The 16,796-nt window shown below is 39.4% G+C and overlaps 1 protein-coding gene across 5 annotated transcripts in view; it reads right to left on the minus strand.

The window, feature by feature from the left end:
* The window catches only part of ZFAT (zinc finger and AT-hook domain containing), a 90,439-nt gene that overhangs the window by 45,906 nt on the left and 27,737 nt on the right, over positions 1 to 16,796 (minus strand). For all 5 annotated transcript variants that reach the window (XM_061995446.1, XM_061995443.1, XM_061995445.1 and 2 more), the window contains 3 exons: positions 15,662 to 15,835; positions 3,043 to 3,193; positions 1,330 to 2,777 (listed from right to left, as the gene is read on the minus strand). In XM_061995446.1, coding sequence (XP_061851430.1) covers positions 1,330 to 2,777; positions 3,043 to 3,193; positions 15,662 to 15,835 — 1,773 coding nt within the window. The remainder of the gene's footprint in view (positions 1 to 1,329; positions 2,778 to 3,042; positions 3,194 to 15,661; positions 15,836 to 16,796) is intronic.

Below are 16,796 nucleotides of genomic sequence, written 5' to 3' on the forward strand. Positions count from 1 at the left end.
GAAAATTCCAATACATACCCAATTTTCTTTCAGGGCAAAACACACTGTTTGAAGCCTGTCTTGTTTGTCTGTAATGAAAACTTGTCCCACGGACCCTCATTACTGAAAATATCAGTACAAAACCCACTTTTGTCTAAAAAGATTGTCATGTGTCCTGACAACCTAACAAGACCAACTTAAATGCATATCAATGATCTTCCTAATGAGAAAGTCCTTTAAATCTGTTCTCCTACACAAAGAATCTGAATGCAACTGCACATTAAAAGAGACTATGGTAACACTTTTTGTTACTTGATTTTGGTTTACTCCTTCCCAAAAGCCTTTCTGACATTATGGCACCAAAAAGTGCACAGCATTTCATCTAGTGTACAATGTTACAGTGCTTCCAAATAATTTTTTTTAAAAAACTTTGATTCCTTTCCCTTCTCAAGAATGAAGACTACAAGATAACTCCCAAATTGATTTCTTTCCAGTTACATAAACACAAAAATTTTCAGTTCTAAAAAATGGGGATGGTGTATTACTCTCACTTTCATAAATTAAAAAATACAATTAAAATCAGAACAGCCTTGATCTGATACTATGTAATGACAATTTTCACCTGGAAAAAACTGTTTGAAAACAAGTCAAAAAAATACGCCATTATAGACATATCTATTGTACAGAATGTACGTTACTATACATCCACATCCTCCCAAACTATATGAATAAATATTCTGAATTCTATACTAAGCTGATAATGAAGCTTAAGCACTAAAGCATGGATTGACATGGACTGATATGGATTGACGGAGTCCTGGCACAGGCTGCCCAGAGGGGTTGTGGAGTCTCCTTCCTTGGAAGTCTTCAAGACCTGCCTGGATACGTTCCTATGTGACCTGATGTAGGTGAACCTGCTTCTGCAAGGGGGTTGGTCTAGATGATCTCTAAAGGTCCCTTCCAACCCCTACCATTCTATGATTCTATGAATCTATGACAAATTCTGATCACATGCCTGCAGTTGATGTGCTTGTCCTCAGTGAAAATTATGAGGTGAGGAGAGACAAGCAGACAGAAATAAGCTATCACATTTCACATCACCAGAACACTGAAACTAGCATTGTTCTGCTAGATTCCACTAGCAGGTTTTGGAGGAGATTTGAAACATTCCACACTATTTATACAGTAACAAATAAATCTTGCTGGATCCCAGAATCCATACTGAACTACAAAGTTAATACTGCTACAAAGATACACAAGCATATCAAAGCTATAAACCAGAGGAGCAGGAAAAAGATGGTCCATTACATCACATTTAAAAAACCCAAACATAATTCTTCTGCTCCTTACCACAATATTCACATTCTAAGTCTCCATAAACCTTCCTTATCCTCTCACACAACTCCGTGTTCATTTGTCTCTTCTGTAAGCTATCCAAGATCTGCATAAAGGCAACAGTTCCAGTCCCGTTGTCTGATGTAACTGCATTAGAAGAGGCTGCCTGTGGGCTGGTGGCTGCAGCAGCTTCTGGTGCTGGCAAAGGGTTTGTGGTTTCTGCTGAATTTTGAATTGGTGGATTGCTTGTTTCTGATTCACTAGAAGGAACAGACTGATTTCTCTCTTCAGAAACTGGAAGGTTCTCAGTCACCGCATTGTTCTGACTAGGATTTAAACTTTTCTCTTCAGACAGCAAAAGCTGAATTTCTTCACCCTGCTCCTTTACAGAACTGCAGTGATTAACTTCCTCCTCGTTTGCAGGACCAGAAGTACCATTTTTCAGCAGAAAGCAATCTGGTGCTTCACAGGACTGAACATCTGGGACTGCTATGTCTGTTGCCTGACACAGTGTCTCTGTTACATTCTCCACCAGAGGATTTTCAAATTCTAAGGAAGGGACCGTATCAATTTTTAAGTCACCGTTCTGCTGACCATTATGGTTTACAGCTGCAGCTGTTGAGTCTCCCTCACAAGAAGATGGCTGTGGTGTGTTAATAGCATCAGTCCTCGTGACAGCCGATTCATCTGTACTTTGTGCTAGGTGTTCACCAAGGGCTTCCGGCTGGATATCACCTCCTGGCTCAAGCAGGCAGAAACTCTGATTGATGGAACTGTTAAAAACAGAAGTCTCCTGCAAATCTGCGTGCACGTCTTTGATGTGAGCACGGAGCCTTACAGAACTGACAAATTTCTTCAGACACACAGAACACACATATACAAACGGGTGCTTTCGAACATGAAGCTCAAGGGCTTGGTATTTAGTGGCTCCATGACCACAGAGCTCGCAAGCAAAGGGCCTTTCATCACCGTGAACAAGCATGTGACGGTCTCGATCGAGTTCATTTTTGAACTTACGCTCACAAATATGGCAGTCATAAAGAAGTTGTCTTTTGCCCTCTCGTGTCATCAAGCGAAGCTCGTCAAAAACATCTTTCACCTTTTTGTCTTGAAGGTCATGTGTTTCCTTGATGTGCTTGATCAAATTTTTAACATCTGAGTATTTCTTTTTGCAGAAGCGACAGTGCTGCTTAATTTTCTTATGAACTCTTTCAATGTGGACTTTGAGATGGCCTTTGCTGAGACAAGTGAATGTACAATAATCGCAGCTAAACTTCTCCCCTGTATGTTTCCGCATGTGAACGTTGAGGTTGGCTTTGATTGCACTGGCGTAACTGCAGTGGGAACACTTGTAAGGTTTTTCATTTGTATGAATCCTCAAATGTGCTTGGAGGGAGTGTTTAAATTTGAACACTTTGTTACAGTATTCACATGTAAAAATCTTCAGTTGAGTCGGACCCAACCTAAAAAGAAACCAAAACAGTTATATTTACAATATTGATGACATAGTGTATCAAAATTTCCCTCAATATCCATAATGGACAGGAATGTCTGCTTTTAAAAAGATATTCTCCATAGCTTTTTTAAATGTTACAACTTACACATGGATTATTTTCAGCTCTTTCTTTATTTAAAAGGCTCAGAAAATACTTCCATTTCATGAAAATGGATAGAGAAGTATTTATTTCATGGTTTGCCTGAACACAAGTACAAATATTTCAAAAATACCTGCTTGATTTCATTGCCTGTTCATACGGAGTTTGCTGAATGGCATATTCTTGATATCCTTTTCTTTGGGACGGGTCTTGAACTGTTGTCTCTGGAGTTGTGGGTTCAGTTTCTTGGGGAGTAGCCTCAACAGGAACAATTTTTGTGGCTCCTAAAAGCAAGATCAAAAATTGCTCATTATGTCATATTATCATAGAATCGTAAAATGGTAGGGTTGGAAGGGACCTTTAGAGATTATCTAGTCCAACCCCCCTGCAGAAGCAGGTTCCCCTAGGTCAGGTTGTGTAGGAACATTTCCATGTGGGTCTTGAAGATCTCCAAGGAAGGAGACTCCACACTCTTCCTGGGCAGCCTGTGCCAGGGCTCCCTCACCTGAACAGTGAAATAGTTTTTTCTTATATTTAAGTGGAACTTTTCATGCTTCAGCTTCATCCCATTGCCCCTTGTCCTGTTGCTAGCTACTATAGAAAAAATATTAAAACATGTTCTGTCTATAACACACAAGTATAAGGAAAACATTAAATTCTGTAATCCTTAGTTCAACTATTTAAGCTCCTGCTGTCAAACTTGTGTGTAAAAATGATGGATACAATTCTAAAACATATCAGCAATATTTAAATAACATGCCAGGACTGCTGGTTCTGAAGGTCATTGATGGTGCTCGATGCCTGCTATTATGAGATCCTATATCCAAATACATCACCATTAAAAAACTGTAACTTTTCAGAATGAAATTTTTACTTCTCTATTTCTGCCTGGTACTAAATCCTTTGAAAATTTCAGTCTAGTTGTTTAATCGGTTTAATCTATCTTTAGTGGGACTATTTAGTCTATATTTAGGCTGTTTAGTCTATATTTAAGGCTCTTTAATCTATCTTTTAAAGTCTGTACATCTTTTCCTTGAATAGATCTTTTACTGGTTATATTTTGGGGCACATTGCCATCCTCTCAGAATACAAAATTGTGTTCCATGTGCACTTCTCAGTCTCCAGGAATAAAGGGGCTCTAACAAACTCAGTAATATCAGATTCTAGCCCTTGAAACTTTAGAGTCAGCTGAGGCAAAAATTCGCATATTTTGAGAAGTGACTGAGCTGGGATTATACAGCTGGGCCTCTGTTTTCTGAATAGTGCCAGGAAAAACTTAATACCAGGCACCCATAATTACTATTGAAGGTAAGGAAAATAATATAAATATTAATTTACACTGAAAATCCCTCAAGGCAATAGTCCATGTGTATCAAACTAAGTAACCATTATTGATTGATTCTCTCCTTTTAAACTTCTTTGTCTATCTGTCATACATCTAGCCATGTATTGAATGAGAATGCTATTAGCTTCAAAAGCTGAAATTATACGTTTGTGTATTTAAACTTTGCAGTAAGAATCAATGAAGTCCAGAAAGCAAAAGACAGTCAACATACTCAACACATTTTTAACATATTCTCACTGTTACTTAGAAATATAGATATCAAATTAAACACCTGAATAGAAAGAAGAAAGTTAAAAGAACGATGCATGAGCTGTTCCTTTAACGAATTGATGAAATTAATTCTTGTTTCACAGAATGAGCACATTCCTTAAGATATTATTTACATCACATATGCAGTATTAACAGAGAGTCTCTGAAACAACAATTAGAGGAACAACAAAACTAAACCACAGACAGTACACAACCTAAAGAGAATTAACTACTTTGCAAATTACTAAAACTACTTTCCTAAAACCCAAAAAGTTAGCCTGCAGGTCAGCAAAAGCATCAGGAAAAAGGCAGGTAGAGTACATGGGAAAATTCAGTAATAAGGGAGGGTTACCCCACAATATGTGTGAAAGACTTAGTGCCATTAAGTTCAGGAAAGCAGTGTTGTAGACAGGAACAAAGATGGAGAGTCTCTGGGTCTTTCAAAGTAATCTTAAGTGGGAAATTGAGATATTTTGAGAAGAAGCCATTTGGAAGTATGTAAGACCATCGAAGATTTTTTTGTATCAGATGGGATATCAGCCAACTCTGTAAATAAAGCTCTGTTTCTCACTGAATTGGCTGCATCTAAAAATGGGACTTTTTCTGACTACTGCTTTTTAATAATGCTTTTAGTTCTGTAGTAAAAATTTTGCCACTTGATCAGAACTGATCTTAAAGTTTTCAAGTTCCTGTGTGACCTACTCTAGGTGGTCCTGCTCTGGCACAGGGGTTGGATGATCTTTCAAGGTCCCTTCCAACCCCTAAGATTCTGTGATTCTGAAACTTTTGTTCTACTTGTCCTTCACTCTTCCACAAATGCTAGGTTGTCCAGCAGGACTGCATCCCCCAAATTGCATTGGAGTAGCCCAGAGAGACAGGAGCTTGTCATTACAGTACAGAAGATGTGGTTCATAGTGGGTTCAGCATAAATTTGATAAAAGACATTAGACTCCAGACCAGCATTTCCATAGTTCACTATTTTAAAAACAGAAGCAGTTCCTCTTTACTTAGAACGACTCAGTTAAAAGAAAATATATCTTGAACTGCTCTACATGCATGGCTACCTCTTTCCCTCCCATTTCATCAATATGAGACAAAGATCCTCATTAAATGCTCTGCACTGATCCTCCTCTGAGCCCTTCTGCCTTTTATAATGTTTAAGCATTTCCTGGAAAGATTGTTGAACTGTTTAATAGTCTTTCATGTTACCAGTATAAAATTTTAATCACCAAAATTAGTTCAATTAGATAAGTATGAATTCTTAGTATTTTGCATACTTGGAGTGACCAGAATGCTCCAGGTCATCCTACATCCCCTGTGCAGTTAATAGAGAGGCAAATACCTCCAAAAAACTAAAGAGAATATCTCACAGAAGGCAATCATATTCCCTCATTAGGTATTTATTCCCTACACTTAGAAGATACAGAAGCATTAAGAAACATTAGATGCCTCCATTCCCTTGGGATGCTGCCTAAGTATGGGCTACTAATGGACCAATAGTCACAGCAGTCACTGCTACATCATAAAATAATGAGTAAAGCATATGCCCAGAAAGTGAGAAACTTGGTTTCTAGGCTCAATCCAGCCTTGTAGGTAGTGAACTCACAGGTCTCACATCCCAAAAGAACACTCGCAATATTCTTGTCTCTAAAAGTAACTATGTATTAAGGAAAAGTGTAAGAACAAGGCAAACAGATACAAGGTATGGTGTTCCATTAAAAATATCAGATGCCAATAGGTAAAAGTTTTCCTGTTTCCCTTGACAGTCATTTCAACAAGTCAGAGTATAAAAATACTAGGAGAAAACGAGTTTAACTGCACTGATCATTTCTTTCACAAAAATCCTTCCTCCAGCAGTATTATATCTGTATTTTAAATGTAGAACAGCTGTTGGTTTACCAGAGTGACTTTATGCCTTTTGCTCTCTATACAATATTAACTCTTCTAAGCAAATTTGCTTTAAGAGCAGTAAGACTTGAGTCTCTCATAACATTATGACAGCCACTTCTACAGGTAAGCACCACTCAGCATGCTTTGTCTCAAACTTTGTGACAGCCTCTTATCTTTCACAGTCGGTGCCTTAGAAAACTTGCCATTCACTATATAGTTCTCCAGTGCTTAGAATTATACAATTGTTTAGATTGGAAGAGACCTGGAAGATCATTGAGTCCAATCATTAACTACCTTGTCCACTACCAAACCATGTCCCTAAGCACCTCATCTACATATCTTTTAAATACCTCCAGGGATGGTGACTTAACTACTTCCTTGGGCTCAACTATGGCTTCAGCAAAGAAGTTTTTCCTAATAGCCAATGCAAACCTCTCTTGGTGTCACTTGAGACTGCTTCTTTGTGTTCTATCACTTGATATTTGGGAAAAGATACTAACTCCCACCTAACCACAACCTCCTTTCAGGTCATTGTAGAAAGTGATCAGGTCTCCCCTCAGCCTCCTTTTCTCCATGCTAAACAATCCCAGTTCCCTCAGTCATTTCTCATAAGACTTGTTCTCTAAACCCTTGTTCTCTAAGTCCGTTTTGGACATGTTCCAGAACCTCAGCGTCTTCTTGCAGTGAGGGGCCCAAAACCGAATGAACAGAGTTTTGAGGTGAAATCTCACCAGTAACAAGTACAGAAGGACTTATCGACAGTCTAAAATGTAAACAAATCAGAAGGAATTATTATGAATGGATCAGAAATAAAACTGGAGACATTATCAACCAAATTCCTACTCAGATCCAACCAAATTCCATGAACCTCCTACACCTTCAAGTTCGCACAACAAAAAGCATATAGAAGAACCATAAAACAGTAACAAAGACAAAATCAGAAGTATTTTGTTTGGAAGAGAGATACATATCTCAAGAGACCATCAGCTTGAAAGACAGGTAAAGAAAGAAGAATATCAGAAAGAGTTCTAAAATTAGCAATACTGTGACGAAAGTGTGACGAATCAATCTCTATCTCAAAAATCACAAAGAGCAGTTTGAAGAAATAAGCAGTCAGTAGGCTTAAATTAAAACAAAAGAATGTACACTTTAACTCTGTGTGTAATTAAAAGATGAGACAATTAACACATAATGTTACAGAGACTGAAAACATAAATGTATTCAAAAAGGGATTTAGACAAATGAATAGATATGTATTAAATATGATGATCCAGGTGCAAACACCAGCACAACAGTTGTCATAAACCGGGAGGCTTTACATAAGAAGTTTCTTTCCTTCCTATAGAAAAGTTCAAAGCTACCTTTAGAGGCAACTGATCTCATTAGACAAACCTTAAGAAAATACTGTAGCTGAAGTTTAAAAAAGCCTTTCATAATGTAGGTGTCCTGGTCTGTATAGGTAAAGTAATTTTCTAAGGTTATGAAGTGAATACTTGTTTCTTACAACCTTGTTTTGAAAGAATGTATTTTTTCAGCTTCTACAACATCCAAGGGAATGTGCTCCAAATGCATATGGCTCCTCAGAAGAGTTTTGAAAATGAAACCAACAGAAAAAATAACCCTACACATAACCCCCAACATTCCCCACGCAAAGCTACCTTTCACCCCTAAAATACAGCTTAAAAAATGCAATACAAGCTTTAATATTTTTACAGGTTAGCTCACCATGATGATAAAACACATTTTAACTGAGACAAAAACCAGCAACGGAGATCTGTGTATGGTGGGATGAAGCTGGTCATTAGACTAGCTGAGGGAAATCAATCTGTAACGTCGTGGTAATAGAAATACTCCCTCCATAGAGGGGAAAGCTTTACTTTTCCTTACCTTGTTTAATTCCACATTATTATAAATCAATGTAAGGTAAGCTTCTTTTCTCTAGCCCTCCACTACATGTTCATGATGCCCTAAAAGTGTCAGTACAGGAATTTACAAAGATCCAAGAGGATCAGAGAAGGGATCTGGCTAAAATCTACTCCATGTCTTTCCTTCTGCAAATATATAATTTTCTGGTGTGTTTTCCCACACAACTGCATGACCAGGCACAACAGAACAGCAATGTGTGGCCAGGGGTGGGGCAGAAGGACAGCACTGTCCCTGTGACTGTGGTCTGTATTTACTGACACAGGTAATTTTACAAAGGGGTGGTCCCAACCCTCCTCCTTTCCCAAGAGACTCATTTCCTCACCACTTTCCCTCATCCCACTTTTGAAACTTGTGTGGCCCCAGTATGCAAGATTACTCTAGTTAAAACTGGCAGAAAATAAATGCTCTGAAAGATAAAATGTGTGTGTACACATGTATGTCTATTTATTTTACCAGGTTTTTGAATCAGTCTGACACAAGCACTAGCACCAGTGCAAGAAAGGGAAAGTGAACTGGGAAATAAGAGATCAGCAGCAAAGTACTCTTATCAAGCCTGATATTAAATCCATTCAGATGTGTCATCAACCCACAACCATCATTCTGTGAGCTACAAAAAAAAGTCACCTTAAACAGAAAACATTGTTATCAGTTTAACAGAAGAGATTGTCATCAGTTAAACTAAGTCATTCCCAAAACAGTAAGCAAAACAGTATCTTCCACTTCTTCCCCTCTTCCCAAAAATCTGGATGGGAGGAGGAATCAAGAATTCATAAACTACAGCACAAAGTACAGTAGCAGAAGAACACAACCAGCCTTTTACAGATAGTTGTTCCTCAGTGGAAATCAGAGAGAAAAACCTGCATAGTCTTGTATTAAGAATCTGTAGAACAAAAAAACCTCAAATCCTTTAGTAATTAAAAAGTAATTAGCATTAAGAATTTAAACACATTATGCTATTTTTTTATATCTCGATCTCTACCAAAACCCCTACGAATTCTACCACTGAACATCTTCAGAGGAAATTAAAACAACTCTCCTAGTAAAAAGTGGAGTCTTTAAAATATTACAGGACTCACAGAAAACAATAATTCAAGTGTTCAAAGTAGACTCTCTCCTGAATCAAATTAATTGACCATGAATAATAAATTGGTTTTAGAAGCCTTGATAATATTACAGAATTTAAACATGGGAAATAAATTACATTAAAAAACCCCAGAAAACCAAAGACTTGGCAGAGTTTACTCACTGGTTCTTAAAATTAGGCTATGAACAAAAGTATCTGCCCTTCAAAAGAAAGTATTTTTAGATGTGCATATAATTGGAGTTATTCACTCCTATTCTTAGTTGTGATGTTCATGAAAAACTGTATTATATTTAATGTGATATCAGGCAAATGTATTCATCAACACAGCACTCTCTCTCTGCAAGGTCTTTGGGTCCCTCCAGGTACAGAATCATAAAATGGTTTGGATTGGAAGGGAACTTAAATATCATCAAGTTCCAACCCTCCTGCTATGAGCAGGGACACCTTCCACTAGACCAGGCTGCTCAAAGCCCCATCCAACGTGGCCTTGTACATTTCCAGGGATGGGACATCCACAATCTCTCTGAGCAACCTCTTCCAGTGCCTCATCACTCTCACAGTGAAGAATTTCTTCATAATGTCTAATTTAAATCTACCTTCTTTCAGTTTAAAACTGTTACCCCTTGTCCTATCACTACATGCCCTGATAAAGAGTTCCTCCCCATCTTTCCTATAGGCCCTTTTTAAGTACCAAATGCAAAGCTCTTCCAGAGCCTCTTGTTTCTCAGGCTGAACAACTCCAACTCACTCAGTCTTGCTCGCATAGGAGACATACTCCAGTGCATGGATCATTTTCATGGTCCTCCTCTGGACCCGCTCAAGCTGCCTTCTTATGTTGGTGCCCCAGAGCCGGATGCAGCACTGCAGGTGGGGAGTCACCAGAGCAGAGCAAAGCAGAGGGGCAGAATTCCCTCCCTCAACCTGCTGCCCGTGCTGCTTTAGATGCAGCCTAGGATAAAGCTGGCTTTCTGGGCTACATGCACACATTGCTGGTTCACACTCACTTCTTCACCCACCAGTAACTCTAAAAGCCTTCTCTGAAGGGCTGCTCTCTATCCACTTATCCCCTACTCTTTATCCATGTTTGAGATTGCCCTGACCTATGTGTAGGACCTTGCAATTGGCCTTGCTGAAGTGCACAAAGTTCACAAAGGCACATCTCTCAAGCCTGTCAAGGTATTTCAATGCCTGCACAGAAAAAAAATCTACTTCTATTCAGACTGTATTTGCTCTGTGGGGTAATACAAGCTTTCAAACTTCTAAAGCTGTAAATCTATTTATTACTTTTCAAATGCCTGTCAAGTAAACATTAGAGAAAAGGAATACGATGAAATATCAACTGTCCTTTCTGGGAAGTTAAACACTAACTGATTGTTTGTTCAAAGGGATTTTTGCAGAGATAATTGAGTCATGATCTACTAAACATAGGCTGTGAAACAGTGTTCCAAACCTAAATAACAGATAGCAAAACTACAGTAAACTGTTAACGTAGTACTCTTAAAAGCAGCTTTCATTTCAGAAGGGAAACATACAGTTTGAGTGTTTCCTCTACAGTATGCATAAAATAGAATCATAGAATGGTAGGGGTTGGAAGGGACCTTTAGAGATCATCTAGTCCAAACCCCCTCCAGAAGCAGAGTCACCTAGATCAGGTCGCACAGGAACATGTCCAGGCGGGTCTTGAAGACCTCCAAGGAAGTTGACTCCACAATCTCTCTGGGCAGCCTGTGCCAGGGCTCCCTCACCTCAACAGGGAAATAGTTTTTTTCTTATGTTTAAGTGGAACTTTTTGTATTCCAGCTTCATCCCATTACCCCTTGTCCTGTTGCTAGCTACTATAGAAAAAAGAGATGTCCCAACCTCCTGACACCCACTTTTTAGATATTTATAAATGTTAGTAAGATCTCCCCTCAGTCTCCTCTTCTCCAGACTAAACAGCCCCAGTTCCTGCAGCCTTTCCTCATATGAAAGGTGTTCCATTCCCCTGATCATCTTGATGGCCCTTGTTCTGGTTTAGCAAGGAGCAGCTTTTGGCTTAGTAACAGGGGGAGCGGGTTGCAGTGAAGACCCGGTAAAGAGTTTGCGGACCCTCCCCTGGCTCCTGGGTTCACACCCACCTCCGGCCCGGCTGGGCCAATCTGGCGCCTCTGCGATCACTATTTAGGGGACGGGAATTTGAAATGCGAGGCAGGAGGTGTAAGAGGGATACAAGATGGAGGCGACCACGCGGACCCTTCAGCCAGAGGAGGAAGGAAGGAGAAGCAGTAGACCAGAGACCCTTCTGCAGGCCGTGGCGAGAATGCAGCTGTGCCCCTGAAACCTGTGGAGATCCGTGGCAGCACTGAGAGCCACCAGCAGCTCCATGTGAGTGAGCCCGGACGGGCGAGGGACTGTGTGGGGAGACGGCCATGGCCCAGGCCGTGCTGGAGAGCCTGCACGCCGCAGAGCAGCCCCACACGAGAGGCAGAGAGGAGCTGCAGCCTTTGGAATGGGTGCACGTCGGAGCAGCCCGTGCAGGGCTGCCATGCGTGTGAGTTACCCCACGGACTCGCAGGGAGGACTGGTGTGGAGTTCACCCGTCCTGAGGAGGGACAGACAGCAGAAGCTATTGGGAGCAGACTGACTGAGACCTCCACTGCCTGCCCCCCCGAACCGTTCAGGGGGGGGCAAGGTAAAAACCCCGGGATCAGGGCTCTGAGCCCGGGAAGAGGGGAGGTGTGGCGGGAAGGTGTTCTTAAAAAGGCTGGTTGGACTCTTCATTGACGTATTCCTCTGTGTTGTTTCATTTTGGTTATGTTTTGGGGTTTTGTGGGTATGTTTTATTTGATGTTGCATTAAATTATTTTCTGTTTTCTTCCCCAAACCGAGTAGCCTGGTCTGTTTTGTCCTGGACCTTAAGCGGCAATTAAGCCCTCCCTGCCCTTGAGCAATTCTCAGCCTCTTCGGTACTTGAGGCTAATCGTGGTCTTTGTTCCCTGATGGGCCTAAACCACGACAGCCCTGCGCTGGACTCTCTGCAGCACTTCCCTGTCCCTCTTGAGCTGAGGAGCCCAGAACTGGACACAGGACTCCAGATGAGGCCTCACCAGGGCAGAGTAGAGGGGGAGAAGAACCTCCCTTGACCTGCTGGCCACACTCTTCTTGATGCATCCCAGGATGCCATTGGCCTTCTTGGCCAAGAGGGCACATTGCTGGCTCATATTTAGTTTATTATCAATCAGGACTCCCAGGTCTCTCTCTGCAGAGCTTCTCTTCAGCAGTTTGGCCCCAGCCTGTACTGGTGCATGGGCTTGTTCCTTCCCACATGCAGGACTCTGCACTTGTTCTTGTTGAACCTCATGAGGTTCCTCTCTGCCGAACTCTCACAATACAACTAATTCTTAAAGCCTTCTCTATTTTTCTAATTGACAGAATGTTTATCTGATGTCTTCAATAAGATTTTACTGCACTGCACAAAAAAGGGATATTTCCATGCATCTTTAAAGCTAGATAACAAGTGGCTACAAAATACTAATGCTTGCAGAAAGATGACTGAGTTTTCATAGTGGTTAAACTTTATTTTCAACTTGACTTTACAGATGATCTAGCACACAGAATGCAGGGAAGAACCGAGAGATGTTTTATCTATTTACACTCTTCAACAGCAGTCTATAGCAATAACTCACCTCGTCAGCACCTGATAAATCCCCAAAAAAGTAGAATAAAAGACTACAAAAGATCCTAATAAAAACTCCAGGGGAACAACTTAGGAATTGCTAGTAATATTAAAATATAGTTATAGCATGAAAACTAATGAAAAACTTGAAGGAAAAGCAATGAAAAATAAATTAAAAGACAATTGTATTAAATATTAATTTGATTCTTCAAAGAGTTAATCACTTCTATAACATCTTCTAGAATTTGCAAATTCTGAAAAGTACAATGATAATTCATACTGCCTTAACAGCAATTACCATTTTATTGTACATATTCTATCTGGGAACTTGAAAGTAGTAAGATTACTAACTGTCAACCAAATAAATGAAGGGACCTTCAAAAATACCTGCCAGTTCACACTTGACTGTAAATTCCTTTCTTCATTAAAAGCTTTTGAATGCATCATGTACTATGCACAAATAGCTTCAAAGTTAAGTTGTTTTAATAACGGGAGTCACTCAAAAGGCATGTGTGTAAAGAAAACCTAGACTTCTTGTTGTCCCAAGGAAAATTTTACTAGGTAGTAATTAAGACACCAGTCTCCTCTAGATTTTCATTTTCTCCCCTGCATCACAGGCTTACTACATTTTCTTTGCTGTCTGTATTTACTACTATTTTGTTTGCCTCTTTAGGCTAGTTTTCTAAGAAAATGGGTTTTTGGCTGCATTGTCTATCATGTTTTTCATAGAATCATGGAATGGTAGGGGTTGGAAGGGACCTTTAGAGATCATATAGTGCATTGCCCCGCCAAAGCAAGTCCACCTAGATCAGGTCACACAGGAATGTGTTCAGATGGGTTTTAAAAAAACCTCCAGAGAAGGAGACTCCACATCATCCCTGGGCAGCCTGTGCCAGGGCTCCCTCATCTGAACAGTAAAACAGTTTTTCCTTATGTTTAAATGGAACTTTTTGTGTTCCAGCTTCTTTGCATTACCCCTTGTCCTGTCACTAGAAACAATAGAAAAAAGTGATGCCCCAATCTCCACCTTTTAGCTATTTGTAAATATTAATGAGATCCCTTCTGCAGACACCTCTTATCTAGACTAAACAGCCACAAACTTTCTTTCTCCTCTTGAAAATTCTTCTGGTCCTTGTCATATTTCAAATACAAAAATTCATACAAGGTTCATGAAATTTCACACCAGGACAGAAGGAGACCTCAATTACAGCTCTTCTCAAAAGCTGCAAGGGAGGACATGTGTATAAATCCATATACTAACATCCATATGGATCCATAAACTGACACCTACATGAGCCTCTTAACACACCACTGCATGTTCCCTTGTGACCAGATGAAGGGGTAGAGGACGTGTGGGAAGCATCATGAGTAGCAGTGAGGGGAATGGGCAGCATGATGGAGATGCTACATGCAGTAGGAAAAAGGCAAAAGAAGTGGGAGACACAACGGGAAAATGAGTGTTTAACAACAATTAGGAAAGGTCCCAGGGTTACATCACACAAGAGAAAGGGGCCTGTGGTATTGAAATGAAGTGTCACAGACCTCAAACCACCCTGAAGCCAGGTTTCCATACTTCCAGTGCTCAATGATCCTCTTCCACCTTCTCCCATGTTTACAATATTACAAGATCAAATTTTTAATACCTCAGTGTAAGTCCAAAACTTTGTGTGAAGTTTCTCAAACAATGAATGTGAAGGTGGTTTTTACTTCCCTTCTATGCACACAGTATATTCATAGATAAGCTCATCCAGTGTCCTCTACCATTGCAAATAGAAACACATTTCAGCAACCAAAGTCACAACATATCAAAGATCTCAATATTAAAAGATATTAAAGAACAACACAGAAAATCCAGGTAGCTTCCAAATCACAACAATAAAATAAATACATTATAATTGTTCTGAGACCTATAAGGAAAACAAACATTCAGAAATGTTAGCAATAATGAAAAGCAGAACAATAAAGCTGCAAAGCTGAAAATAATGCACAAAACTATTAAAAAAGAAACTTTGGCAGTCAAGTGGTTTGTATAAACAGGCAAATGCAAGTCTAGTTTTAAAACAGTTTGAAATTTTTCCAAAATCCTTTGATGAAAAGGCACTATAGAAATGTATGGATGAAGAATCTTTTAATTATTATATAGGAACTTTACTTCATTGTCAAATATACACATATTTCTACATATAATATTAAGTTATATATCTCTATTAAGCTGTTTGTCTTTTTCATAAACAAATTTATATTTATCATAAATATATACACTAATCAAGAGCTTTAATAAAGATATTACAGGGAAAAATACTTTCCTGTACTTTGATCCTTTTTTTTCATTTTCTTCTTTAAAACTATTCATAGACTAAAGACAACTGATGTTAATGCAGATAACGACACCCAGGTCCAGAATTTGCCATGCCTATGAAGAAATGTGACAGCACTTCTCATGTAGCTGCCAGGTGTAGAGATTCTGTATCAAGAGAAATACTACTAAATATTCTTCAGATAAGAAATATCCTAAATATTTCAGTCTCAGACCAAAGGCTACTTCATACACTGTCAGCATGGACAAAAACGAATTTGATTATATAAGGTGTGATTCTGATTACCTGGAATAGCTTCATGGGCTGTCAAAACCACACTTATAATAGGATTTTTAGCTCCTGAAATCTGTTCAGTCTCCTTAGTTGACGGAGTTTTCTCTGTTTTCTGAACTCTGGGCCTCTTTGGATTTTTTTCTCGCTCATCTTCCTTCCTGTCAAGGTCAACGTCAGAATCATTACCTAAAGAGTAAACATCAAAAAGAATGTAACTATGTACAAAAGAAATGCAGGAAGCACAGTCACTAACTCTACAAGAAGGAATTAGGATAAAATTCATGCTATTGTAAAAAGAAACATATATTAACAAAACAAGACGCGCTGCACAAGTCCCTAAAGGAGAACGCTTCTCTATGCTTAATAAAACAAGAGGGATACTTACATAAAAAGAGAAAAAAGACAAAATAAAGGAAAATTAATTTAAAAATGGACTCTCAGCAACATGTTTTGTGGTTTTATCTTAATATGATTGTGGATTTCTTGTGAAAATCCTACAAACTTTATAGAATTTATAATGATTTCATCATTAATGAACAAGTTGTTTTTCTCCTTTCCGTATGCAACTGTTTGATGACTTCAGGGTTATTTCTGCTACTACTGGACTCATTGGTCATTTTATTTAATGGAAAATCTTCCAATAGTCTCTGGATTGGGCTTTTTCCCATCCCATTGTTATTGTGAATCAATAGTCAGAAACATACTTTTGTTTTTCAGTGTTGACTTGAGAAGAATTAGGGTTCAAAATAGTTCGAGTTAATGTAATTCCTGACCTGATTCTGATCTCACAGAATCTTACAGGTTGGAACGGACCTCAAAAGATCATCTAGTCCAATCCCCTGCCAGAGCAGGGCCACCTAGAATAGGTCACACAGGAATTTGTCAGGTGGGTATTGAGAGTCTCCAGAGAAGAAGACTCCACAATCCATCTGGGCAGCCCCTTCCAGTGCTCCCTCACCCACACAGTGAAGAAGTTTTCCCTTGTGTTCCTCTTTCATTCCAGCTTATACCCATTGATCCTTCTCCTTTCACTGGACCTCACTGAGAAGAGCCTGGCTCCACCTTCCTGACACCCATCCTTTACGTATTTGTAAACATTAATGAGGTCATCCCTCCGTCTCCTCCAAGCTAAAACGTCCCAGCTCCC

This window comes from Colius striatus, chromosome 4, assembly GCF_028858725.1.
Source record: "Colius striatus isolate bColStr4 chromosome 4, bColStr4.1.hap1, whole genome shotgun sequence".
NCBI lineage: Eukaryota > Metazoa > Chordata > Aves > Coliiformes > Coliidae > Colius > Colius striatus.